Source organism: Pseudonaja textilis, chromosome 1 (assembly GCF_049901715.1).
Source record: "Pseudonaja textilis isolate UNSWEBS1 chromosome 1, rPseTex1.2, whole genome shotgun sequence".
In the NCBI taxonomy this organism is placed as follows: Eukaryota; Metazoa; Chordata; class Lepidosauria; order Squamata; family Elapidae; genus Pseudonaja; species Pseudonaja textilis.
This window is the reverse complement of record NC_141990.1, coordinates 330934764-330962674: the sequence shown is the minus strand read 5'-3', so window position 1 is coordinate 330962674 and position 27911 is coordinate 330934764. Positions and strand designations below refer to the sequence as shown.

Genomic DNA, 27911 nt, shown 5'->3' with positions numbered 1-27911 from the left:
CCCTGTATCTCTTCATTGTCATTTCCTGATCACATTTTTACACCCCAGAACTGGCATCTCCGCTGTGGCTTTTTCACATGTTTTATGGAAGAATCAAGAAAACCCCTCTAATGTAATCCTCTTGGTTTTCCCAGTGTCATTTCCATCTTTTTCTTACTATTGAAGTGATAATGAAATTCCACTTAAATGAGTATTATATCACAACACTTCTATAACATTATGGGGTATTTTCCATTTATTGTCATTCTACCAATATGTGTGTGTGTCCTTTCAAATAATTGTTGATTCCTGATGATTGCCTGGGTACGCCTGTGCAATTTTCTTGGCAAGATTTCAGAAATGGTTTGTCATTGCCTCCTTCCTAGTGCTGAGATAGGTAATCTCACTGGTTTTGTGCCCAAAGCAGGACTTGGATTCAGAGTGCCCTGGTTTCTAACCTGATGCCTTAACCGCTGCATCAATCTACACCAATAAATTTTAGCAATAAGGGCTAGGATTATAGTGGCAATAAAAATGTTTGAGTTGTTATCATTATTGGAGGTTCAAGAATAAAATTAGAGAGTTTGTTAAGTCTTAGGATTTATCGAGTAGTCTGAACTTTTATATAAACTTACACCAGTTAAATGTGCATGCAAATTATATGGGTTTTTTTTGTCTGAATTGGTGATGTAATTCACTACTCAAAAATATGCATAAAACATATATATTACAAAAAGTGAACACTAAAACATGTTAATGAAAAGAGCACAGACAGATGTATTTTATTATGGAGAAATTATTTACTAACATGCTCACAGTAACAAATGTGTATAAAATGCATATATTATGAGAAAAGTATTTGAAAATGCTAGCAAGTTTTTTTTTTGCTGTTGTGAAAATGGGCCAAGACAATCATGGCCAGGAAAGTGAGAAAAACAAACCAATATAAATAGACATATATACCACTCCATAGCTTTACAGCACTCTGTGGGCAGTTTACAATGTCAGCATATTGCCCCCAACAATTTCAGTCCTCATTTTACCGACCTTGTAAGGATGGAAAGCTAAGTCAACCTTAAACCCTGTCAGGATCGAACTCAAGACTGTGGATAGACTTAACCTGCAATACTGCATTCTAACCACTGCACCCTAGGGCTCCTAATAAAACCCAACCCAGCCCATCCATGTTGTATGCTATCTGTTGTGCTGCTTCTCCAGTAAAATACTGTAACTGACAATCTTTCCATTAAATAACTTTAAAAATGTTTTAAGCATCTAGATACAGAAGACTAGGATCAAAATTTCCCTTCATTTCATGTTTATGTTGTGTTATGAGGAATATGATTATAAAACTTTGAAGTGTTATATTGCTAGGACTTTCATTCATTATTCTGCAAAATTTTGTAATGTCCTGAGCTTAAATTGGTTTAGCTCATCTGCCTCATAAATTACCATCTCTATAAGAATACCAAATTATCCTTAACTACAGTGGGATGGTTAGATCATAGTGAGTGATACATTCAGGAAGTATACAGTATCTCCTAAAATTATAGAAAGTCAACTGCAGTTGACTACAAGTTTACTTGTAAACTTATTTAGAATAGAAGATTTTGGAGTGATATGTGTGAATGCATGCCCAAAGTCTGTGTGTGACCATTAGATGGCAACATAACACCATTTTTAAACTTCTGAATGTTGCTAAAGTGATTTTTTTTTTCAAACTGTTTGATATAACTTTTAAAAAAGAAAGAGTGGGAACACCTCAAACATACTTGTTGTATAATTCCCAAGCTAGTTTTGGGGCACACAGACTAGGGTGTTGGCAAAATACAGGAAACAAATAAGAGATCCACCTTAATTGTTATATGGTGAAAGACCTTCTGCAAGCTCAAATGCATTCCAAAATTGAATCATCACTAAAGTGATTGTAAATCCACTGCTATGACTCTGTTCTTTTACATTCTTTCCTTTTCTTTCACCTTCATAATATCTACTTAAGGAAAAAATATGGCAGAAAAAATGTTTTGTAGAGTTTTGAGTTCATCTGTGGGTCTAAATAAAGGCAAATGTATTGTCCCCATCTAACCTCGTATGTTTGTGTACTGTGAGCTTTGCTAAGTCTTATTTACAATATCTTCCAAAATACAATATCAGAGTTTTATTTGATATCAGATCAAATGCTTGGCCATTTGATTATACAGTACTCCCTTATAATTCCACCATGTAATCTGTGAAAGAAACAAATAGGACTTGGAGGGAAATGTAGTTGGTGGATCACTGTCATGATAAGTCCCCAAGAAGGCAAGAGTATTTTGTGAAACTAGGCAGATGTGTGTGTATAAATCAAGAGCACTGAGGGACATACAAGAGACAAGCAAGCACAGATAAGACATAAGCTTTATGCTTTGGGATTAAATATTTACATTATTTGGGAGTTAGGCTTGTCAGTGATGGATTTGATAGGAGGAAAAAAGGCTTTGGGGAAATAAGCAGTCATTATTGTTTTTCCAGAGTTTCACTCATTTTTGCATAAGTTACTGTGAAATTTTTACATGCTATAACATTCAATCCCCTACCCTTTCAAAATAATTCCTTATGATTTTAGAAAATGTTTGCAAAGAGGAAAACATTACATCCTTTGCAATTCTAAATGATCCTAATTTTCCTGAATCAGTTGGGCTAAATCATGACAGTTCTCATCATACATTTTTGGTTTTCTTGCCTAAACTTTGATTAAGCATCACCATATAATCTCTTTCCCTCCCTTCCCCTCTCTCTCCTCATAATTTCTTTGCTCTGATTTACCTTTCTATCTTGGATTAATTCCGTTCACAACTCCATCCACAATTTCCACATTCTAAACTGCTGTGGCAGTATATCTTTTCTCCTATAGTTATCATTCCGACTAACAAATGCTGCCTTACTATGATCTCTTTAGGTCTGGGATTTTTTTCAAGCTCTGGAGATTTATAGTACAATTTAAAAAGCCAAACATTTCATTTTAACACTTAAATACAATGTAAAGAAAAAAGTGTTGCCAGAAAACACTTAATGTTGCAAGGAAAACCAGACAATCAAATAAAAATGTCAATATGTTCTCTGTGGTTACGACAATACTTATTTCACAAAGAAACAGTAACTCAATCTGTAGGGCCAGGCCCCAGTGGCAGCTCGGCAAACTCAAAAGTGCATTGTGAAATACATGTGTATACAAACAAACATTCAACATATACATATATACATTTGCACACACATAATGCAGCATTTTTGAGTGAAAATCACAGTTAAGCCAATTGCTATCAATAAAATTTGCCTGAATCAACCATTGGTGAGGTTATTGCACATCAAAATATTATTAAGCATAAAGCTACAAAAAAAAATTTAAAAACAAAACAAAACAAAAAGTACTTGCTGAAAATAAATTAAAAGTGGTAGCCTTCCCAGTAGTAATGCATAACCGGCCTTTCATAAGAGGTACAATATATGGGAAAAAAATTGGTGCATATAATCATCCTCATTTGCACCTTCCCTGGATTTCTAATACATAAATATAGTAGATGGAGTACCACCCTAGCTTGATAATCATTTAGCAGTTTAAACTTCTCAAATCATAATCTGGCCTCACCAAAGTTTTACAAATGAACCTTTAAATCTCATTTGTCTATTCATAACTTTTATCTGCTACTTGCATTGGCTAATGATTCCCCAGTTTCAACCAACCCTGTCTCTTTTTGAGACTCCATGGAACTGGATTTTACCCAAAACAGTACAGTGAAAGCACAAAATGCATCTCTTCAAATCAGAAGATCAAGCCTTCTATAGGGGAAAAAAATCAGTGGATAGAGTACTATCTAGTTACAAGTGTTCTCTGGAATAGGACAGACCCTTTAATGCATAGGGATGTAGAATAAGAGGGACAGAATGGATCTCTAACTTGATTTGAGCAAATTCAGTGTTGTAACAATCTTCTTTTGTGAACTGCAAAATATATGAAGATCCGGATAACCCAGAAAAAATAATAGATTTCTTTGAATACTGAAAATAGGAGGGAAACATGTAAATCCACATTTTTTTTTCACAATTTGACATAAATTGCTTCTCCCCTAATGTCAGAAAACCAGCTTATTAAAACAAAACAATTCTATGTATGTATTTAGAAAAAAAAAGTTAAAATGCCCTTTAAAAATAATAGGTATTTTTCTTCTGCAAAATGTTAATGATCAAAAGATCCAAAATAAATAGTGTACATATCACACAAAACCTTTATGAGTAGTCTAATATGAACACATCACTTGGAATAGCATCTCCCATTCCATTTAGGAGAAAGGGGTAAATAAGACCCGCAACCCCCAAAGCCCCAACAAAGTGGGACACTGAAATGTCAAAAAGAGACAAATGATCAAGTGCAGGTCCCCCACCCCATTAATTTGTAAATTAGCAAGGCTTCCAATTATAGCAAACAGTTCTGCCTGTTATTATAGTCGACTTATATTAGAAATTGCTGGGGAGATTAATTAGGTTTTTTAAAATACTGACTACTTATTTCTGCATCAAAATACTCCTCTTTTTTTAAAAAAAACCATGAATTATGTACTCTTTACAGCTGCTATGGAGAAATACATGTCATAAAATAAACATAATTAAAAACAATAGAGTTTTCCCCCCTTACTGGAAAAATAAAACAAAATCCATAGTCCCTTCTTTATAGGGCTTCTGGCTATTGGAGAAATTGGGTTATCACTTTCTATAAATATTTTCATGTGGGAGAAAAGGTATTTAGGAAATTAACATAAAGGAGGCAATTTTCAATGCAGCTACCAGATTGAGGCAACATGCAGACTGAAGAAAGGCCTTCTTGTCTGAGTATCAGAAATTTGATGCCAAATGCATCCAGCAGGATGAATTTTGTATCTCTTGATAGCATCCTATCACACTAGAACTATTTGTAATTTACAGAGACTGCCTCCTATTTGAATATTTTATGTGAAACTTCCCAGCATGCTGGTTTTATTACACTTGAGAAAAGCAAACGTAATATATTTATCTGCACAATTCCCCTTTCTGCAGTAGCATGTCATTTTAAGATTCCCCTTTTTGCTGGGTCAAATCGTTGGTCCATCAAGCCCACTATATTATTCTGATTTTCAGCAGGATTATACAGAACCTTTCCTCAAATGAAATTTGCATGATTGGAAAGTGTAGGACTACAAAAAGTCTGACCATTTGTCCAAGCAATCCAGTACTGTCTGCTCTAACTTGAAAAAGTTTTCCAGCATCACAGTCAGAATTTCCCCCTCCCCAGCCTAGAACCTCTAAAAAAGAAGACTAAAGATGTCAGAGATTGAACCTGTGTCCATCTTCAGGCAAAATATTTGTTCTTACACTGAACTAAAAGCTGTATTTCCACCTGGGCTTTCTTAAAACAAGATACAGACTATTTCCAAGTTGAAATCAAAATAAGAAATTAGTGATAATGACAAGTCCAGCAGGAAGAATTTCTCCATTTGCCAGGTACAACTCAGATGCTGAGTAGCAACACTGGAAGGAAGACATGACAGGCATAGTCTGATGTTTTGCCACCTGGGCAAATAATGTGGTTCAAGCTACAGATTTCTTTGGGGAAGATAATGTTAATAGTAACACTCCCTTACAATGGGGAGTGACATCATAGGTTGCTGGCAGCAAGATCTGGGATGGTCCCCTTCTGGCCCTGCCAGAATGTAATCATCATTGGGCCTTCCCTTCACTACGTCCCAAGAGGCAAAAAGGTGATATTTCCTTCCATGTCAAGACATGATTGTGCATCAGTCAGGCTCTCTCTTCTTGCTAACTCAGCTGGATCTGCTATGGAGCCACTGTCCATCAGTGAAAGTGTTCTTTGGATGTCAAAGTTCAGTGCACCCTTTTGTTTGATCAGGGCATTTCTGTGGGGGCTGCCCAATTTGTCTGTTGGAGAAGGCAATGGCTCATTTGCAGATTCTGAATCATCAGTTGTCCCCAAGGTTTTAGATTCACTATTATCCTCTTCCAAAGGGCTCTCAATCTCTGGTTCAATATCTGATTCTTCTCCATCTTCCTCCTCTAAAGTAAGCTGAAACTTGAATTTGTCTGCTCCACTTTTCTCTAAACCTGATGCATCTGGGGGAGGTGAAGGACTATGAGGAATCATGCTCTGATACCACTCTCGGTTGTCTTCTAAAGTATCAAGTATCTCCTGAGCATCAGGATGAACTAAATCAGCCCAGGTTTCCCAAAGTGGATGAGCAATATAATCAATGAATCCCACCTGGCAGAAGAAAAACAACACAGAATGTTAAATTATGCCAGGGCAGACATTTTGTTGCCCTATCTTTTATAAGTCTGTATCTAATTCCTCCTCCAATCCCAATTTTACACTTGCAAACACCATAGGTATACAAGCAAAAGTTTCCTGACTCAAAATGCTCTGACTATGAATACACATGTTTGCTTTTCTCCTCCTCCCTTCCATCCAAGACGTTTTTAAAATTATTGATGGCTATGCTAATATACATAGCTTTTACGCAGTGGTGAGATTCAGCCAGTTCGCACCAGTTCGGGAGAACCGGTGGTTAACTTTCTCAGCAGTTTGGTGAACTGGTTGTTGGATGAAATCATTAGGGCAGAGAACTGGTTGCTAAATTATTTGAATCCCACCACTGCTTTTATGTCTATTTGTGTTTAGCTTTGTATTTTATTTTACTTTAGCATAAAAATTCTGAGCACTGTAGTTTTTTTCAAAATCCTCAGGCATAGTTAAACAGTGGTGAACCCCGTGCCATTTATAACCTGAAGTTTACTAGTAGTGTCACCTGAGACTTTTCTATGGAGGCATTGTGTTTATCACACATTGGACTTATCTCCATGCCCTTCTCCCGCTCACAATCTCCTTGGTGGAAGAATTCTATCATAATTCGGTCTGTCCACTGGCGATAGAGCTCTAGTGGTTTTGTGGGGTTGCTAAGATCTGCACAGTGTACAATATTCTGCAAAACCTGTGGAGAAGAAAAATTACATAACATTTACATTAGAACTACACCACAAATCAACATATCAAAGAAGAAATATCATTGGAAGTATTATCTTCACAACTAATACGTTACAGCATTTCAATTTTAGTAATAATGTTTAACAATTAAGTGTATGTATGTGCCTCATTCATTTCTTTTTCTGCCTCTTCTCTATTATTTTTCTTAGCACCAAACTCAGATCTTAAAATATATATTTTAAGTTGATTCACATATTTTATAAACTAACTAATAATGCTCTTTGAACTTAATAACATTAACTTCTGAACAAGAGGACCCCAATAGAACTATCATTTGACATTCATGGTTTTAATAACTAGCCACAAAACCTTGAGCTCTGCTCTAACTTTAAATTTGAATTGAGCTTGGAATTCATTATCTGTTTGAAATGGAATGGAATGGGCCTTCAATTACATGTTCACGGAGACCCTCTTGAGTGTTTGACAGACATCTTTGATTAACAGCCCTAGTTGTATTTGGGTCTCATTCACCATTCCCTATTAATGATAAATTGTTTTTTTCTAATCAGATCCCCAAGAATAAAAACGATGAATAAAAACTAGATTTTCATATTGTTGTCTAAATCCTGATGTTGGTTAGAGTGGCCTTTAAGTACAAAATGCAACTGTAGAAGTTCACCCCCACAACTGATGAAGCCACAATGTTCTCTGAATTCCATTGTATTTGACTGAAGCCAAGCAACTATTTTTCAGGGATTATTATTTAAGTATGAATTGAGCTTGGAATTCAATATCTGTTTGAAATGTGCTCTTCTCCATTTTATCCCTGCTCCTTAGTGCCTTACCTGAATGCGATCTGAGTAGTTATCCAAAAGCAAGACTCCCAAACTGGTCACTTTCTTAGTCTCTACCATTGTCTTCAGATCAGCCAGAAGATTCATATGTTTTGACATATCTGTTGCCAGCACCTGTTTATAACCCCCCACCACAAATACAAAAATTATTTCTCTGTCTTCCTCTCCCTATTTTCAGGAATATTAGAAAGAAGAGACAAGAGTCACTTGAGAAACAAAGTACCAGTTTTGAAACAGTTTCAGAAAAAGTTCAGAAAAAGTTAACACATTTTCAGGGGGGAAAAAGATTTGTTATATATTTATTTATGCATTCATACATATCAACCCTAATAAAGTAATGTTACACAGAGTAAAGAAAAGCAATAAGAAATAGGGGGAAGTCAAAGAATTTAAAGAATTAAGATGAGAAACAGAAGCCTTGCCAAAGCTTACTTACATCATTATTATACCCTTTTTCTGTTCTTACGTCTTCTTTACTTCCACTATATTGATATACACTGCTTCATACATTGCATGTTATTTTTAGACTTTTCACTGCTCTTTTTCATGTTCTCACCAATTGCATTCAACTATGATTTTCTCAGTGTCTCATCCTTCCTTTCAATCCATTCACTCTTTCTTCATGTACGTTCATTTGGTGATTTGATCCTCATTCATTCCCTCTCTGTGACCAAACCACTTTGAAATATTTCTTTCATTATGGCCACTCATTTCTGTATTTAATTCACATTCAGTTAGCATATATTAATCCTTACTTATTACTTCTTGTTTTATAGCACACATTTTAATCTATAGTCATTCCCACTGCATTCAATTTACGATTCTTCTGACAAATGCAACTTACAATCATTTCCTCCATATTCCCTGTCAAAGACAACTAATATTCTTTAATCCATATTCAGATTTTCAGATTCATCTTCTTGTTACATCATATAGTCTAACATTCATTGATTTTGCTTATTAGAAGCTGGCAGAAAGTTGCATGTCACAATCATGTGAGGCCTTAATAGAGTAGAGTAGAGTGGAGTGGAGTGGAATGGAATGGAATGGAATGGAATGGAATGGAATGGAATGGAATAGAATAGAATAGAATAAAATAACAAAGTTGGAAGGGACCTTTGAGGTCTTCTCGTCTAACCCCCTGCCTAGACAGGAAACCCTACACCACTTCAGACAAATGGTTATCCAACATCTTTTTAAAAACTTCCAGTGTTGGAGCATTCACAACTTCTGGAGGCCAGTTGTTCCACTGATTAATTGTTCTGTCAGGAAATTTCTCCTTAGTTCTTAACAACAGCAGTGGGAACTGCTGGAATTTCCTTTGCTGAGTGATGCAGTCATGGGTCATCATGCTTTATGACTGCATTACTTATCAAAGGGAAATTCCTAATTACTGTCATAAAACTCGTATACTGCTCTTGTTGCATTCAGCATTCAGCAATCTTCAAACTCTTATTCAAGCAAAATATTATCTAATTCAGACCTCTTCTCCTAATCAAATAAGCTTTATTTCTCACATTGTTTCCCAATGACATGCTGAAGAGCTGAAATCTAATTCCCTTCCCTTCCTGAAATAAAAGACACAGTATACTTCTCAAGTTTTTCTCACCTTACCTCAAACCGTTTAAATCAGAATTCTGCCAAAAAATCTTTTGAGCAACTTAAAAAACTTCTTGCAATTTTGGCATTTATTCTTGCTACTTTTTCCTTGTATAAGGAAACAATAATGGTATTTTTCCAAGTTTCAAACACAGATGTAGTCTTTGCCCATGTTAAAAAGTTGCTTAGGCATTCTTTAAGCAAAACAGATCTACCTTTTAACACCTTCACTTATATCCTCTACACTTGCAATATCACTATTTTCTCCATATTCTCACTCCATATAAAACTTCTATTTCATTAATTTCCCCTTAGACCTTAAAAGTAATTGCATTTGTTGTATTATAGTACCATTTTTCAACACATCACTATCATTCCTGTAAATCTATTAAATTTCAATTTCACTTCAAGTTCTTTCCGAATAATTTCATTACTTTTATGGTTAACTCCTTTTACTCTGCTAAAAGTTTTTTTGTTTAGCTTGCTTCTCCTACTTCTAAAACAATTTTTATTATCACTAATATCACTCTTTTTCTCTGCTGCTTTTAATCTTAACCATTCTTTGTTCTATTTGACTATTATATAAACCATCTTTTTCTGTCAGAACATATTGTTTATCTTTTCCTTATATTTATTTTTTGCAGCAGTCATCCTCTGATATGTATTTTTTCTCACTCACTGCCTCTTTCACTGGATCATTTCACTAAGCTCCTTTTTATACTTCCAATTAGTTTAGTTTAACTGCACACACTTCTGTTGAACTCTGTAATATAATTCTTTTCACTTTATTCCAAGCATTTTCCACTGTTTCCTTACATACGTACACTTTCCATTCTTTTTGTGTAATCTGTCTTTTTATTTTATACAGACTCTGACATTCCTTTCCTTTAGTTATTCTTTCACTCCAATTTCATTATTCTAAGATCCACTTTCTAAAACAATGATCTGCATCATATTCAGAACCTTTCATCGTCTTCACTAATTCTCTTGATCTTTCTTTGTAAACTCTCAAATCAATCACACTTTTAGATTTATTAAATCCTTAGCCATATGGATATCCTTATGCTTAAACTGCACATTCAAACAAACAAGTCTTTTTCTAAGTAGATACGCCCCAAATAATTACAGTTATTATTAATTCTTGAGCTTCTGAATGGCTTGATCACTTCTTTCTGTACCCTGTCATCTTGTTCCCATCCACCCACTCATGTTAGATGTTAGAATAATTTTCATCTGGATTACATACTTTCTTAGTATTGCACATTTCCTCCCAAAGCCCCCTGGGTCTGATGTTGTCACTATTTGGAAGAGTGTAACATGAACTGTCACTAACACATAGATGCTTATTTTCATATGCATCCACCACCACTAGATGACATCAATTCATACTGACATATATAATACATAATCTTTTCATTCATAATCGAATATGCACATTCATTTTCCTTCAAGTATTGTTCAGCTCTGCACCAGATCCTACTTCCTTCCTTCAGATCTTTTAAACCTTGCTCCTTTTCTCATCATTCTGCCATCATTTTTTCTATCACTCAGCTATCATTCTGCTGAATATCGAATTCTCACAGTGCTGTTTAATGTCTATGCATATTTACTCATGTATTATTGTAGTATTATTATTTATCCTTCTTACTATCTTATTATCATCTTTACTCCCCTCTCTTATTGGGATGATGATGATGATGATGGTCATTATTCTGTTGCTTTGTCTGTACACTGAGAGCCTCTGTACAGGAGACAAATTCCTTGTGTGTCTAATCACACTTGGCCAAATAAAGTATTCAATTTTCATAGGACTCATCCAACATCCTTCTAAAGGTGGCTTGAAGATGCCCAGTTAGGCATTTTTAAGGAGATCCCTCACATTATCTTCAGTTTATCTCAACCCATAGCTGAACCCACCTTACTTTGTAGTTACTTGATTCAGTGTTACAGGGATGCTTACCATCTTCTCTCAGCCTAAGCCCTCTGCATGCAATTTCTAACATTTTGCCAATGACCATGGCACAATCAGAATCTGATTGTTCTTGGCATGCTATCCTCTCCTTAGTTTGTGGGCATTTGCAATCTGGCATTTATCAAAGCACACATCAGGTCATTTGGGGGTATCACTAGACCTTTCTTTAAACAAAGAAAACTTTTTGAAAAATATGGGGAATAGAGGAAGAGTGTGGTAGCAGTAAGTCTGTTGTGAACATCAACAGTAGGACAATTCCAAAGGTGGCCAGGAATATTTATTTTATTTTCAATATGATTTTTAAATCATTACATTAGCTCTGGTGAAGTATCAAATAATTGATTAATGGCTACTGTCACTCAAATCCTAATGGAGGTAGGTGGCATCAAAATTGAAAACAGGTGGCCCTTGTTTAATGACCATTCATACAGTGTTTGTTTGAAGTTACAATGTTTATGATGGTGTTAAACAAACGGTATCTACAACAGGTACTCAAAGTTATGGCTGTCACAGTGTCCCATCAGTCATATAATTGCATTTCAGGGAATTGGTCCACACCTCTGACTGTCACTTGTGTCCCATGGTCACATGGTTGCAGTTTGTAACCCTCCCTGCCAGTTTTCCAACAAGCAAAATCAACTTGGAAGCTGGCAGAAAGTCGCAAGTTGTAGTCAGATGAAGTCCTTGCTTAATGACCCTCACAGTCCTCACTCAACAATGGCAATTGGGACAGCAATGCAGTCAAGTGGTTTTTCAATTTATAACCATGTTGCTTAATAACAGACTTTCTGTTCCTAACTGTTAAGGAGGACTACCTGGAAATAAAACCCATCCTAATATTCTGGATAAAAATAGGCCATTGTTCTTCCCATCTAGCAGGTAGGAACGGAAACTAAACAACCACTTGCTCTTTTTAATTTGTTCCACCTTAAAATTACCAGAATAGTACTGCTTGTTCCTAGACTAACTATAGATTAACTATTGTGACAGAGCAATTCATGCCGCCATATTTTTGTGCCAACTCACAATGAAATGCATGTTAAAGCAGCTGTTTGGATGGATTTTTAGTTTCAGATGCACACAACGTATTTTTTCATTTCATTTCATTTTCCTCATATTCTTTACAAAGGCCAAGATGGTGTCCATGCTGCAAATGACAAATGTAGAAATGGAATGGGGCTTCAATTACATGTGCACGGACACCCTCTTGAGTGTTTGACGGACATCTTTGATTAACAGCCCTAGTCGTATTTGGGTCTCATTCACCATTCCCTATTAATGATAAATTCATTTTTTCTAATTAGATCCTCAAGAATAAAAACAATGACTAGATTTTCATATTGTTTTCTAGATCCTGATGTTTGTTAGAATGGCCTTTAAGTACAAAATGCAACTGTAGAAGTTCACCCCCCCACAACTGATGAAGCCACAATGTTCTCTGAATTCCATTATATTTGACTGAAGCCAAGCAACTATTTTTCAGGGGAATACAAACAATACAACAGAAACTTCCCAAGAGAAGAATGTAAACTTGGGAAGAATGTAAACTTCCCAAGAGATAAAGGAACTTTTCTTTCAAACATGTCTGCCAAGCTTTAAAAATAGTAAAATCTCATCCTAGTTCCTTAACTATGTGATTAATTTATTCTTAAACAACGATCTCCTTGAAACAGTTTTCAACCTCAAACTAATCAGTCTCATGCATTTCAATAAACACCTGTCATCTCACTTGAAATATTGTGATTCATTCAAAATTATAACCATGACCAACAAAGCTTCTCACCATGTCAATGGCCATCTTCCGGAGCATTTGCCGTTGCTTCTTAGAGAGATTCTGGAAAATATCACAGTTTTCTTCTTGTAAGAGTTTGAATCCTACTGCCAAATGATGATTTTCTAACACTGATGCATCGTTATACATTAGCGCCAGTTCTGAATCTACAAATAAAAATAAATAGGGAAGGAAAGAGACAATAAGAGGAGAATCATTAGTTTCAAAGTCAGCCTTGCAGGCAGTGTTTAGGATTGTGGCAATCGTTCAGTTTGGAAAGAAATAGAGTGGTAAAGTAAGGAAGCTAAAAGTTTACATATGGGTTTGAAATAACCTACCAAAACCATTTGCCTTATATGCACTCTTACTAAATAATTTCTTATTATTTGAACAAGAATGAACATGTTCAGTTCATTCTTTTTTTACATTTCAGATTCTAAACTTTGGCTTAAATTTTAGGTGTCATATAAGCCCATAGGCAGCTGATTCTAGATCATTGTGGCTTATCATATGATTATTACGGTAGGTATCTTCCAAAGGATGCTGAATTATATAGGCCTTTGGTCTGATTTAAAAATAAACTTAGATGATCTTACATAGTGAACTCTGGTACAACCCTGAATTTGCACTCCTACTAGAATCGAATCGAATCGAATCGAATAGAACAGAACAGAACAGAATAACAGAGTCGGAAGAGGCCTTGAAGGTATTCTTGCCCAAATGGTTGTCCAATCTCCTCTTAAAAACTTCCAGTGTGGGAGCATTCACAACTTCTGGAGGCAAGTTGTTCCACTGATTAATTGTTCTAACTATCAGGAAATTTCTCCTTAGTTCTAGGTTGCTTCTCTCCTTGATTAATTTCCACCCATTGTTTCTTGTCCTGCCCTCAGGTGCTTTGGAGAATAGCTTGGCTCCTTCTTTGTGGCAGCCCCTGAGATATTGGAACACTGCTATCATGTCTCCCCTAGTCCTTCTTTTCATTAGACTAGACATACCCAGTTCTTGCAACCGTTCTTCATATATTTTAGCTTACAGTCCCCTAATGATCTTTGTTGCTCTTCTCTGCACTCTTTCTAGAGTCTCAACATCTTTTTTACATCGTGGCGACCAGAACTGAATGCGGTATTCCAAGTGTGGCCTTACTAATTTATGAATAATATGAATATTCTTATTACTGCAGCTGATAGAATTGCAAACTTTAACACATTACAAATAAAAATAAAATAAAAACAAAACAAAATAAATTTTACAATTGTGGGTTTTTCAGTGAATAATCAAGTCTGACTAGTTTTACCAGGGACTATAACAAAATTTAGCTGCATTCAAGGAGATTGAATCATACTGATCTGATAACAAATGTACATAAAATAAATCAGAATTTCTTGGGTGTTTTACCAGGTAAGGAGAGATAAAGTAGGTCCCTTAGTCCTTAGACAGAGTAATTGTAGCTGGACATGAGCTGTAGTTTCAACAACTCCTTGTCCACAGGGGCACATTTTCAGCTCATAGGGAATTTTTTTGTATCAGCCCTCCAAACTGCAATGGGGAAAAAACATTGAAGCATGCTAAAGTTAGCGCTCCTTGGAATTTGGAAACTTATGTGGGAAAGTATCTTGCTGATTTGTAAAAAGAGGCTTGACTATTCAGAAAAATGTTCTTAGGTAGAGCAGATCCTCCTGTTGGAGCTTCCAGGTATTTGATATGTTGTCTAAATGCACTGCACACTCATAGCCCGTCATTAGGAATAACTCCCTGGAAAAGCTGAGGTGTTGAAGTGTTTGTGAGATTGTTCTGAACCATATTGATTTGTAATTGTCCCCAACAAAGAAAATACTCAAATGTGTGGGAAAGAATAGTAACTTCAACCAATATACTATGATGCAGATCCATGTACCTGTTTTAACTTATCTGCCTCTTTAATACCAAATTTGGAATGCAAGGGGTTCCTGGAATATATCCCTTAGGAATTTGGATTGGACACTTTCAAGATGAGTAAAGGAAGTGTAAGATCCTAGCTGGGCATTGAGAAGTGGTGGTACATGAGCCTTCAGTGCTGCTGAAGTGCTGCTATGCTCCTCTGATGAAGTGAAAAAGACTGAATTGCAGCCATTGTTTCTTGAGTATTTTCTATGATATAATTTTCATGAGAAAAGTATTTGGTATAGCTATGGAAAACCATGCCCAAGTACTTAAAATATTTCATTTTTCAATACTATGGCCATTTATCCTCCAGGCACATAGTTTAGGCCTCTTTGTTTCACTATGGATAATTTCAAGTGCTTCCTCAGAGCAGTAATTGGACAGAGCATTTGGGGTTTATTTAAAACCAAATAATGTTTGTGATAGAAATACTATGTCATCTGCGTACAACCAAGTTGCAATATATCTATTTGCTAGTTTAGGAGTATGAAACTCTAGACCTAGAAAACCTAGAACTACGCCCCCTCCGGTCCAATCTAAATATAGTATATAAAATCATACATTGCAATGTCCTACCTGCAAATGAATACTTCAGCTTCAATCATAATAATACAAGAGCACACAATAGATACAAACTTAAGGTTAACCGCACCAAACTTGACTGCAGAAAATACAACTTCAGCAAGAGAGTGGTCAGTCATACTCTACCTGACTCTGTGATTTCTTTCCAAACTCCAAAAACTTTAACCTTTGTCTTCTGTCTACTATTGATCTCACCCCCTTCCTAAGAGGCCTGTAGGGGGGTGCATAAGTGCACCAATCGTACCTACCGTCCCTGTCCTATTGTTCTATAGTATCTATCTCATGTATTCAAAACTATATTTATTCTTATTCCTGTATCTTGTAAGCGATTGACAAATCAAAATAAATACTAAAAAAAAATGCTAAAAATATTCAGATTATTTGAGTGGATTTATGCACAAATTAAACAGCAAGAAGATAAAATACATTCAGGCTCACTCCTGCATAAGTTGGAATCTCATTGGTATATAGAATTCATACTACAATTCTTATAAATGCTATGGATAAAGGAACAGTTACCATCTTTTGATGGTAGTACAGGTAGTCCTTGAATTACAACAGTTTGTTTAATGATGATTCGAAGTTAAAATGGCACTGAAAAAAGTGACTTATATTGGCAGAAAGACTGAAAAAAAACCTAAATAATTTTATTCATCCTGATCAAAATGGATTTCTGCCAAAGAGACAAATTAAAGACAATATGAGAGTAATCTTGGACACTTTGGAATATTACGAGGCACATCCTGAAAAACAAATGGCTTTGATATTTCTAGATGCACAGAAGGCATTTGATAATGTGAATTGGCAATTCATGTTGTTACTGCTGGAACAGATGGGCTTTGCTAGAAAATTTATTCAAGCAATAGAAGCTATATATCATAAGCAAACGGCAAAGGTAATGATAGAGGGAGAACTGACAGACCCTATTGATATAAGAAAAGGAACAAGACAAGGGTGCCCACTGTCACCTCTGTTGTTTGTGTTAACTTTGGAAGTGCTAAACAGAAATATTACAGATGAAAAGAATATAAAAGGGATGAAAATTAAAAAGGAAGAATTTAAGTTGCAAGCATTCGCAGATGATCTGGTTTTTATTCTAGAAGACCCACTAGAAACAGCATCAAAATTGATAGAAAAGATAGAGACATAGGGAAAGGTGGCTGGTTTGAAAATAAATAAAGATAAGACAAAGATCTTGACAAAGAATATGCTATCAAGACAAAAGGAAGAACTGGCAGATCTATTGAAAATTCAGGTCATGAATAAGATCAAGTACTTGGGAGTATACTTGACAACAAGATGCAGTACACTAAAAGAGAATAATAATATCAAACTTAAACAGCAGATAGCGCTAGATTTGGCAAAATGGGAAAATTTACAACTGTCATTAATAGGGAGAATATCAACAATCAAGATGAATATATTATCCAGAATTTTATATTTGTTCCAAACAATTCCAATTAGGCTTGGAAAAGACTATTTTGAAGATTTAAATAAAACTGTTGAAATATATATGGCAAGGTAAGAAAGCGAGAATAAAGTTAAAACTTTTGCAAGATGTTAGAATAAGAGGAGGATTTGGTTTGCCTAATTGGGAGTTGTATTACCAAACTACAAACTTGATGTGGGTTAAGAAATGGATAACATTAAGTAATACTAGATTGTTGACATTAGAAGGACATGATCTGTTGTTGGGGTGGCATGCTTTTCTATGGTATAAAGGAACTAAAACACAGGGGTACTTTAGAAGACATTATATACGGGAGTCTCTGTGGTTAAACTGGGAGAAGATTAAAAAACAATGTTATTTGAAAATTCCAGTCTGGCTATCGACTATTGAAGCATTTTCTTATCCTATAATATACAAAAAGGAGCAAACAGTTAGATATGGTGAAATATTGAATGAAAAGGGGTGAACTTAAATTATACAAAAACTAGAGGAACAAGGTATAAAGATGAATTGGTTTTCATATGCGCATATACATTTAAGGTATGATAAAGATTTTAAAACAGAAGGTTTCTATGATAAACTGACTGATTTAGATAAGATTTTGACAGGTACTGATGAAAAGGTGATTGAAAAATTGTATGGATATTTATTAGAAATTAAACCAGAAGAAGAACAAGTTAAAGAAACAATGATTGCTTGGGGGAAGAATTTTGGATATGGGATTGATCTAGAGAAATGGCAAAAATTGTGGTCTCAAAATTATAAAATGACAATGTCAACAACATATAAAGAAAATTTGTATAAGATGTTTTACAGGTGGCATTTTCCCCTGACAAGAACAGCAAGAATGTTCAAGAATAAATCCAAAAAATGTTGGAAATGTCATCAGACACCTGGCTCATATTACCATATGTGGTGGTCTTGTACGGATGCTAAAAAATACTGAACTAAAATCTACACGTGGTTGGAAAAAATGACAAAAAAGCATATAGACTTGAAACCAGAGATATTTTTATTGGGAATTTTACCTGAAATATATAGTAAAGATTTGAAATACCTGATTGTAAATGTATTAACAGCGGCTAGGATTGTATTTGCTAAAAACTGGAAAAATGAGAAAATACCATCACGGGAGGAAATTATTAAGAAAATATTGGAATGTGCCGAAATGAGGAGATTGACATTTGAAATTAGAGAACAGGATGATAAACAATTTTATAAAGTTTGGGATCTATTCTATCAATGGTTAGACAATAAAGTATAGTAATGAAATATGTAGACTTTTAGAAAATACTAAATATATAAAGATGTATTCTTTTCTTATTATATCTACAAAATGTTTTTAGGATAGATTTGGGATGATAATATGAATTGTCACAAAACAAATTAAGTAAAATATGATTATTTTCCAAAGCATGAATGAATAAAAATATAGTCAAATGATTGATTAATAATGATACCAATGTATTTAATATTGGATTGAAAATATGAGATCATATACAATGTAATTGTAATTGAAGACTACGAAATGGAAGCACAAAACAATTTGTAAACCAACTGGCACACTGTATGTACATATATGGAAGGTGGCCTGATGTTTTTATGTTTTGTTTGTTTATGTTTGTTTTAAAAACCAATAAAATTTTTATTAAAAATAAAAATAAAAAAAAAAAAACAAAAAGAAAAAGAAAAAAAAGAAAAAAATAAATTTAAATTTTTAAAAAACCTGACTTATGACCATTTTTCATACTTATGACTGTGCAGCATCCCATGGTCACATGATCAAAATTCAGAAGCTTGGCAACTGATTCATATTTATGATGAATTCAGTGTTCTGGGCTCATGTGATCACCTTTTGTGACCTTCTGACAGGCAAAGTCAATGGGGAAGCCAGTTTCACGTAACTGTTATGAACTTAACAGCTGCACTGATTAATTTAGCAACTGTGGCAAGAAAGATAATAAAAAAGCGCAAAACCTGCTTAACAACTGACTCACTTAGCTACAGAAAGTGTGGGCTCAGTTGTGGTTGTGAGTAGAGGACTTCTGTATTCACATTCGCATGCAGATATGCCGTTTCTACATCCAAATGATTTACAATGTATTTCTCCTTAGCTGCCCACACTAATGCTGTAGTAGCTTCAGACTAGGTGCAAACACCTCATCATAGTCATTTGCTGTCTGATTGAACCCGTGTGCTACTAACCTGGCTTTATGGGTAACAGTCCCATCCACACTTGTCTTAAGTTTATATATCCATTTACATCCTATGGCATGTTTGCCTGGTGGCAACTTAACATTTTCGTACACATCCAGTTTTGTAAAAGATTCTAGTTCCTTATCCATTGCTTTCTGCCAAGCAGCCTGATCCTTAGCAGAATACAGTTTTAGTTCACTATAGTTACTTGGAACTGTATTCAGTTGGCATACAACACTAGCTTGATATCTATCAGGTAGTCGTGTTACTCGGGTTGAACGTCTTGGTAATACAGGGCTAACTGGTGGACTTTCCTGTGCCACCTGCTCCTGTTCTTCTATTTTTTCCTATGCCTGTCCTCCTACTTCCTCCTGTTCTTCCTCTTTAATGGCTATTTGTTGTTTACTGATATTATCTTTAGGGACTATTTGGGTGTCAATAATATCATTGCTGGATTCCTGTTCCAGTTTATCCCACCCAATGTGCTCGAGAAATTTTGCACTAGCACTACAATAAACATGAGCTGTGCCTTGATCCCAGAACCTAAATGATCTATGGTTGGCCTCATAACCCACAAAAAATAATTTCTTAGCTCTATGTTGCCCTTTCAGTCTTACTTGTGAGGGAATATGCACCCATGCTGGAGCTCCAAATGTGTGTAGGTAACTTAAATTTGGTTTTCTGCCATGCCAACGAGTGAATGGCAATTCTCCAGTTGTTGTATTAACTACATTGTTTAAAACATGGTTACTACACATTATGGCCTCACCCCACAGTGTTTCAGGTAAACCTGAATCAGATAACATAGTGCAAGCCATGGCTTGTAATGTTTGCCCTCTTTGTTCTATAAACGAGTTGTGTTGTGGTCTGTAAGATGTAGAACGTTTATGCTCAACACCGGCCAATTTCAACATAGTTTGGAATCTTTTGTTAACAAACTCAGTCCCATTATCAGTGACTAAAGTGATTACTTTACTTTTCATTTTTCTCTCAGCAAACCTTAGCCAGTTAAAGAAATGTTGGAATGTTTCTGTTTTGTTTTTCATAAGATAGCAGAAACCGTATCGTGAGTAATGGTCCATAATACTCAAAATATAACAGGCACCTCCTAAACTTGGTTTCTTAGGACCAATTATGTCAGCAAACACAACCTCTAAAGGTTCTTTGGTCTTAAACCCATTTAGTCTGTTTGCTGGAGTAACCTTACTTTTATCTTGGCTGCAAGCATTACAGTTTAAATACTTGCTACAGGGTTTCAATTTTACTCCCTCTGACAATTCAACAGTTTGTTTGAGCATTTTGAAATTAATGTGCCCAATACATCTATGTAGTAAATGTATACATTCATCATGTGGTTTAACATTGTTATAAACTGAGTTAGCCATCTTCAACTGGTCATCATGTATCACATATAAGTAATTTTCTAATGTAGCAGTAACATTTTTACCCTCTTTCTCTATTATACGGTTATCTCCCCTAAAGGTTACTACATAATCAATATTAACTAAAGCCCTTACTGATAGTAGATTAAATTTCAGTTTAGGTACATATAACATAGTTAAATGTTCGTTTATACAAGAACAATATGCAGTACCTTCACCTGATGCCTTAATCTTCCATCCATTTGCCAATGATACATGTTGTTTACTCGTGGACATCTTTACAAACCTGTTTCTATCTTTAATAATGTATTGCAATGATCCACTATCAACAACCCACGAATCTTTGTTTACAGGTGAATTGCTAGACATAGCTAAACTAACATTCTTCTTAGCCTTCTGGTATTTACTAGTATTCTGTTTTCCCTTCTTACAGTATCTAGCTATATGTCCTCTAGCCCCACAAGAAAAACATTTCCTAACAGTATAGGCAGTTGAAGATAAATCTTCTTCTTGTGGTTGTTCCTTCCTCAGTTGGTCCCTATCCAGTCGTCTTCTTGCTTCTTCTAACAACTTTCCAGTTATATCAGTCAATGTCAGTTTATCTCTGGGCAGGACTTCCAGTGAAGATACATAATCATCATAACTTTCATCCAATGAGGAAAGAATGATGTAAACTTGATGCAGCTCTGAAAAAATCAGTTCTTTTTCATGTAGCTCTTGAAAAGTTCTTTTAATGAAGTTTAAATGAGCTAACCTATCTCCACTTTTCAGAAGACGTGCTCTAAACAGTTTACGTGTAAGATGTATGTGTGCACCTACACTGTCACGAACATAAATCCTCTTCAAATTCTCCCAACACTTAGCAGCAGACTCTTCTCCACGAATATGGACTAGCTGCTGGTCACTCAGTGTTAGTCCAATTATACAAAGAGCTCGTTCGTTGTTCTGTTTAAAGTCAGCAAGCTTCTTGGCATCATCCTCATTATTTGGATCCCAAGCATTTACATCCAGTGGGTCTTGAACTACATTCCATAAACCTTCTTTATGTAGAAATAGACTGCATGTCATAGACCAGGAAACATAGTTTGTTCCATCCAACCAGGTTATCAGTGATAGACTTGTTGAAGTGACTTGTGCCATCTTTACCAGGATAGTAACCTATTCTGTCTCACCTTTCTTCTTTCCCAAAAGATGAAAGAGTACAAACTCACACAAACACAGGCAGGCAAGCTGGCTCGGACTTCACAGAGTTAATTCTTTGGAACTGATAATGTCCTTGGCATTCCAACACGCTCTGCCTGCCAAGTCTGAACTGATAACAAATAAAAAGCTACTCCCAGAAAATTACAAGGCAGACCACAAAATCATTCCCAAAGAAAACCTGAAGTAAGATTAAACTTTGTCCCGTACAAAGTTCCAGCCAACAACACACCCACTTTTATCCCCTGTGGGATGTGGCTCAATGACTCAGCTCACTCTCTGACCCTCCCACGCCTCCTACGTTGCTGCTCACATTTCTCCCTACGACGCTGCTTAGGATCAAGCCAACATTCTTCCTCTTGACTCCCCGTTAGGGGCTGCTCTGATATGCCTTCCTCCTGATTAATCTCAGGCTGTTCCTCTCGGTTGTCTGATGAAACCTGAGGCATTATCAGGGAGGAAGGCATTGCCAGTGAGGAAGGTCCTGGGGAGGAAGGCATTCCCAGTTCCTCATCATCATCTTCCGAGTCCTCTTCCTCTGACAGCACAGGCTCAGGAATCGGAGCCACAACAGTAGCCCACTATTAAACAGTAAACAGCTGTCTGTATACAGTACTGTGTATTCACACTAACTCAGTTATCCGAGCCTGGTATGGCCTGGGCCCATAACCAGTGTTGAGGTAATTCCCTGTTAGGAGAATGAGCGCATACAGGGAGACGTATACAGAGTAATGTTGGAATAATACACACAGAGCACACAGATACACCATACAGTAAATGTAGGTTTTTACTTCCAGAAATGTTAAGCAAAGTCCAAACAAGCAATCCAAAGTCATTCATAAGTTAAATCAGTCAGTTTTCAATCCAGAGATAATTCAGTAACAAATTCCAGTGTCAAAAACAGTTCAGTAACAAACTTACATCAAATCCAGAAATAGCAGTCAATTAGAAAAATTGGAGGAACGGCAATACTTTCCAACAGAAGGAAACAGAGACTTACTCACACTCTCTTCTGAGACTAAGGCTAAGACAAACCAGGTTTCTGGCTCTGTCTTATGGCCGTTTGAGAAACCATACCTAATTACAGTTTTGCATTTTCCTAAAGATACAGTTTTAAAATGTTTATCCTGGTTTATATATTTCTAACCCAAATACCTGTTAGGTGACTTATATTCCTAACAATATTCTACTCTTACTATAGATAAATGCTGCTTCAAGAAGAGATCTATAGTCTGGGTTTCTCTTTGAAATTTTGTCCCAAACCATTGGTGGCCTCTCAACAGAAGTAAGGAGGTAGTAGCAGGGGGAGAAGAAGTCTTCTGGAAATGGTATAACACTGATAGATCTCAATTTCCAGAAGAGTATAAATCAAGTGATTTGCTTTCTTATGATGATGAGTTCTAAATATTGAGACTGAGCTCTCAATATTTAATGAGGGGCTTCAGTTTGGAATATTTCTAGAGCAGTGGTTCTCAACCTTTTCTCAACCATGGATGGACCCCTTTTAAATACCTTTTGTGGCCATGAACCATGGCCATGGACTACCAAGATTTAACCCATGAGTGAAATCATAACATTTCTTCAAGCCTTCACAGACCCCTGTGACATCGTGACCCCCAGTAGTCTGAATCACAGGTTGAGAAACCCTGTTCTAGAGTATTTTTGCTATGGGAATATCAATCACCCAGTCTTCCAACATTTCAACATTAATAGGACAGGGTGTTAAAAGAAGAATTGAACATTGAACCCCTTACATAAAATATTTCAGCTGACTGAAGGACCTGGAGTCCTCCAACCCAGCAGGGAACAATTTTTTGCTGGTTAATGATGTCCGATGGAGGCGAAAGCTCAGCAGGGCTTCCTAAAATTATCCAATGTTACATTGGGTTGAGGTAGCAAACTAACCAGCTCTATTGCTCAGTCACAGTAAATGTTTGCTGTGGGGTTGTCTTTCATGTTGGTATACGTTCCTTCTGATTTAAGGACAGAAGGACAGCAGATATGTAAGATGTATCCCTAAGACATGTGGATAAGACCTAAGATAGATTAGACTGTAGACGGTATTAATACCCTGAATAAATAAATGAATAAATGAAATTTGGTGTAAAAGGTGATTCACTCACTGGTATTTATCAGGAACTGGTTAGAAACGCCAGGATGGTCAACATCATGGATGGCAGCTGCAAAAATGGCAGCCAAAATCTCCAAGTCAGTGAAAACAGCCTGGGAGAACAGAAGGAGCAGAAACAGCATTAGAAAAGATGGAAGAAACCAATAAACATATGAATGGAACACTAGATTTGAGATTTCACAATGTATCAGTGTATATAGGAAGGTAATTCAAACAGGGAGTTAAACTTGAAGATCCCCAAGGTTGCTTTCAATCCTACGATGCTACAATTCCATTCCATGAACTATTGGTCTCTTCTCTTATAGCTTAACATAACATACCAGAATTTTTTTTTTCTTGGAAGAATTAGCTTTTTTCTCTGAGGGTCGCAGAATTCAAAGATTTTCCTAGTAGGGGTTTAATTGCATAGCTTGTTCTTGTCCTATAGAAAGCCTCCCAAATGACTAGAAAGAATTGTTCCAACAATTAACGCAACAATTCTCTCTTTTTCCCAGCCTATTTCAAAGCTTCCCCCCAAAAGCCTTTCTGTAGACTCACCTCCAGAGCTGGCATTGAAAGCAATACGTGTGTGGATTGGGCAACGTCAGCTGCATGAATGTTGTTGTGGTAGGCAACATCAGCATGATAATGATCTTCCAGGGTCATCATGAATGTGATGAAGGTATCCGCAGGAATGTGAAAAGATTTCAGCAAGTCTCTTTCCTACAATGTGGACAATACGGAAGGAAACTTCTATAACCCTCCCAGTCAAGTCATCAGGGAAAGAGGAAAAAGGAGAGCTGGAGGAAGAACTCATGAAACCAAAATCGGCTTTTCTCCTGAGATTTCAAAACTAGCCAAGGACAGAATAAATCTCTTACTCTAGCCACAGTTCCTAAAAAAAATACCCTATAATTTCCAAGTCAATCAGTATGATGTTGTTGCAAAGTAGGCATAATAACAAAATGTGTAAGGCTTCAAAGCAGCATGGAAGGGACCATTAGTGCCTAAAACGTCATCTAGTTTAGTTTAGTTTACTTTATTGTCATTGCAATAAATTATACAACGAAATCAAACACCATCTTCAGTACACATCATGACCATGACCATGAAAATAAACACAAACACACATCCTTCACCCTCCACACATGAACCGGAAACCCCCTGACACCGCACCAACACTGTACTATACAGCAGAATTCCAAAGAGCTACTACCCTGGGATAGAAGCTGTTTTTCAGCCTATTTGTCCTTGTTTTTATTATTCTGTACCGTCTGCCAGATGGTAATAGTTCAAAAAAAAAAAGGTTCCCAGGATGAGATGGATCTTTGAGAATATTTTGAACTTTCTTAAGGCAGTGGAAGCTATAAAGCTCTTCCAAAGAGGGGAGAGGGCAACCAGTGATCTTCTGGGCAATGACGTTAACCCTTTGGACTGGAGTGCTGTCCTATTTGCCACTATGCAATTGGCAAACCATACAGGGGTGCAGTAAGTTCAAATGCTCTCTATGGTGCAGCGGTAGAAGGTCACCAGCAGTTTTTCATTCAGTTGTTATTTTCTGAGAAGTCTCAGGTAGTATAATCTCTGCTGGGCCCTTTTGACCAAGGCTGCAATGTGAGCACCCCAGGTCAGGTCCTCTTTTAGGGTAACACCTAGAAACTTAAAACTGGCCACTTGCTCCACTCAGTGTCCATTGATAAGCAAGGGCTGAATGTCTGATCTGTTCCTTCTATAGTCCACTATAAGCTCCTTGGTCTTATTGGTGTTGAGGACCAAGTTATCGTCTCCACACCACAAAGGCAACCGGTCCACCTCATCTCGATAGGTAGACTCACCACGCCTCTGGAGATGAGTCCCACCACTGTTGTATCATCTGCAAATTTAGCAATAATATTACTAGTGTGAATGGGAATGCAGTCATGCACATAAAGAGTATAGAGTAAGGGACTCAACACAGCCCTGTGGTGTACCAGTGTTAAGAATAAGGGCTGAAGAGGTATGATTACCTAATCTGACCGTCTGTGAGCAGCCAGACAGGAAATCCATAATCCAAAGGCAGATTGAATAAGAAAGGCCAAGGTCCAGAAGTTTAGACACTAGTCTTTGTGGAAGAATTGTGTTAAATGCAGAACTAAAATCCACAAAAAGCATCCTCACATAGCGCCCCCCCACTGTTCTAGATGAGTCAGAGCAGTGTGAAGAGTGATGGCTCTTGCATCCTCTGTAGATCTATTTCTTCTGTATGCAAACTGGAGTTTATCAAATGTATGCGGAAGACCAGAAATGATGTGCCGGCAGACCAATTTCTCAAAGCACTTCATGATGATAGGAGTGAGTGCCACTGGTCTGTAATCGTTGAGGTTATTGATAGGGAACTTCTTTGGCAGCGGAACAATGGTGGAAGCCTTCAAACAAGATGGAATAGTGGACTGCGATAAAGACCAATTGAAGATCCTGGTAAAGCCTCTACCCAACTGATCAGCGCAGTCTTTAAGCACTCAGCCAGAGATACTGTCAGGACCGGCAGCCTTTCTAGGGTCCACAGCCCTCAGAATACTCCTCACCTCCTGTTCTTCCTAATGAACCTGCATTACATTATTGATCAATCAATGTACATATATGGACTGAATTACTTCTTTGGATTCTTCCAGGCCAGTGGCCCTGTTTAATGATAAAACGGCAGTATCTCTGCTCCGCCATTTAGATTTTGACATTTCAATAACAACTTTGTGAACCTGATACTTTTTGTGAAAAAGAGTCAGCTCACCTGGAAGATGCTGTACATGATGACTGTTAGTGGGCGGTGGCCAGAATACTCTGCAATCTTGAATACATCAAGGCCCCATTTATTCACATCTTCTAGTTCCTACAGGGGGTGGCAAGAAAAGACGTTGCTCCAATGTTGGACTCTGCCAAGTAACAAAGGAGAAACAAACTGCCTCCCTGTCTCTTCAAATAAGACTTCCCTAGCATAACTGAACAACGTATAAAAAAATTACTAAAGATTTCAGTAGGAGGATAATTAAAATAAGCAGGAGAAAGTACATCAAAAACTCAAACTGAACTGTGATACATTACGTGGTTAAGTGAACTGATTCACAATACTTTGTACTCAATTGAAAGGGGATAGCATTTATCAAAGTCATATTGCAAAGGCTGACACGGGAATATATGGCTCCTAGGTTTTTATATATTCACACATACATAATATAAGTGTGCGTGTGCATGTCTTGTCTCAGTATCTTTCCAATTCCTTGTATTTTCTTGATTTCCTTTTCTTCCAAACCATTCAATTTGTCTTCCACTTCCCTCCCCTTATTTTTCCCTTTTTTTGTTCTCTATTTTTCCATTTCATCACTATAGTTCTTTCGCCTCTTCTCAGCTTTTATTTCAGTTCCAATATCGCCCTCTGGATTTCTCCCTCCCTCTATTTCTCTGAAGAATCCTGTTTTCCTTTCCTCCTCTTGGTTTGCCCCTGCCAGATGCCCTTCTTTCTCCCACCAATCAAAAGAACAATCAAATTATTATCAAGATGTTTTACAGCGGGTTTAAAAACATTACACTAAGAACGAAACACTAAGCAATTAAAATAACATGAAATTGGCAGATTTCCATGCATGTAACAAGCAACACAATTATTTTCACAAAGAAAAGAGTTTTTGCTTACGGCTCAACAGGAAGCAACTAAAGGGAGTCCCACAACTGTGGAGCCACAATTAATGCTATCTATTCCATATCCCCGCCTCTCCCCGTAGCCTCCAAACTGATTTATATACCCGGGGAAAAAATATAGCTTGCCACCTTAACATTCTTACTGTAGTTAAGCTATACAATTTGGAGATTAGAAATGTTTTTAAATGCTTTGGTGGAAGGACTTCTTTACGTTGAAC

The 27911-nt window shown here is 36.5% G+C and overlaps 1 protein-coding gene and 1 long non-coding RNA gene across 4 annotated transcripts in view; one reads left to right on the top strand and one right to left on the bottom strand.

The window, feature by feature from the left end:
- Positions 1-1401: 1401 nt before the first annotated feature.
- LOC148128414 (uncharacterized) lies at positions 1402-3130 on the top strand. Its single transcript, XR_015741334.1, has 2 exons — positions 1402-1564; positions 1622-3130. It is a non-coding gene; the product is annotated as an uncharacterized LOC148128414 (long non-coding RNA).
- The window catches only part of PDE4C (phosphodiesterase 4C), a 59768-nt gene continuing 34221 nt past the window's right edge, over positions 2365-27911 (bottom strand). For all 3 annotated transcript variants that reach the window (XM_026698885.2, XM_087922842.1, XM_087922843.1), the window contains 7 exons: positions 26789-26887; positions 24580-24744; positions 24035-24134; positions 13194-13348; positions 7831-7953; positions 6810-6992; positions 2365-6265 (listed from right to left, as the gene is read on the bottom strand). In XM_026698885.2, coding sequence (XP_026554670.1) covers positions 5726-6265; positions 6810-6992; positions 7831-7953; positions 13194-13348; positions 24035-24134; positions 24580-24744; positions 26789-26887 — 1365 coding nt within the window. In that variant the 3' untranslated portion in view covers positions 2365-5725. The remainder of the gene's footprint in view (positions 6266-6809; positions 6993-7830; positions 7954-13193; positions 13349-24034; positions 24135-24579; positions 24745-26788; positions 26888-27911) is intronic.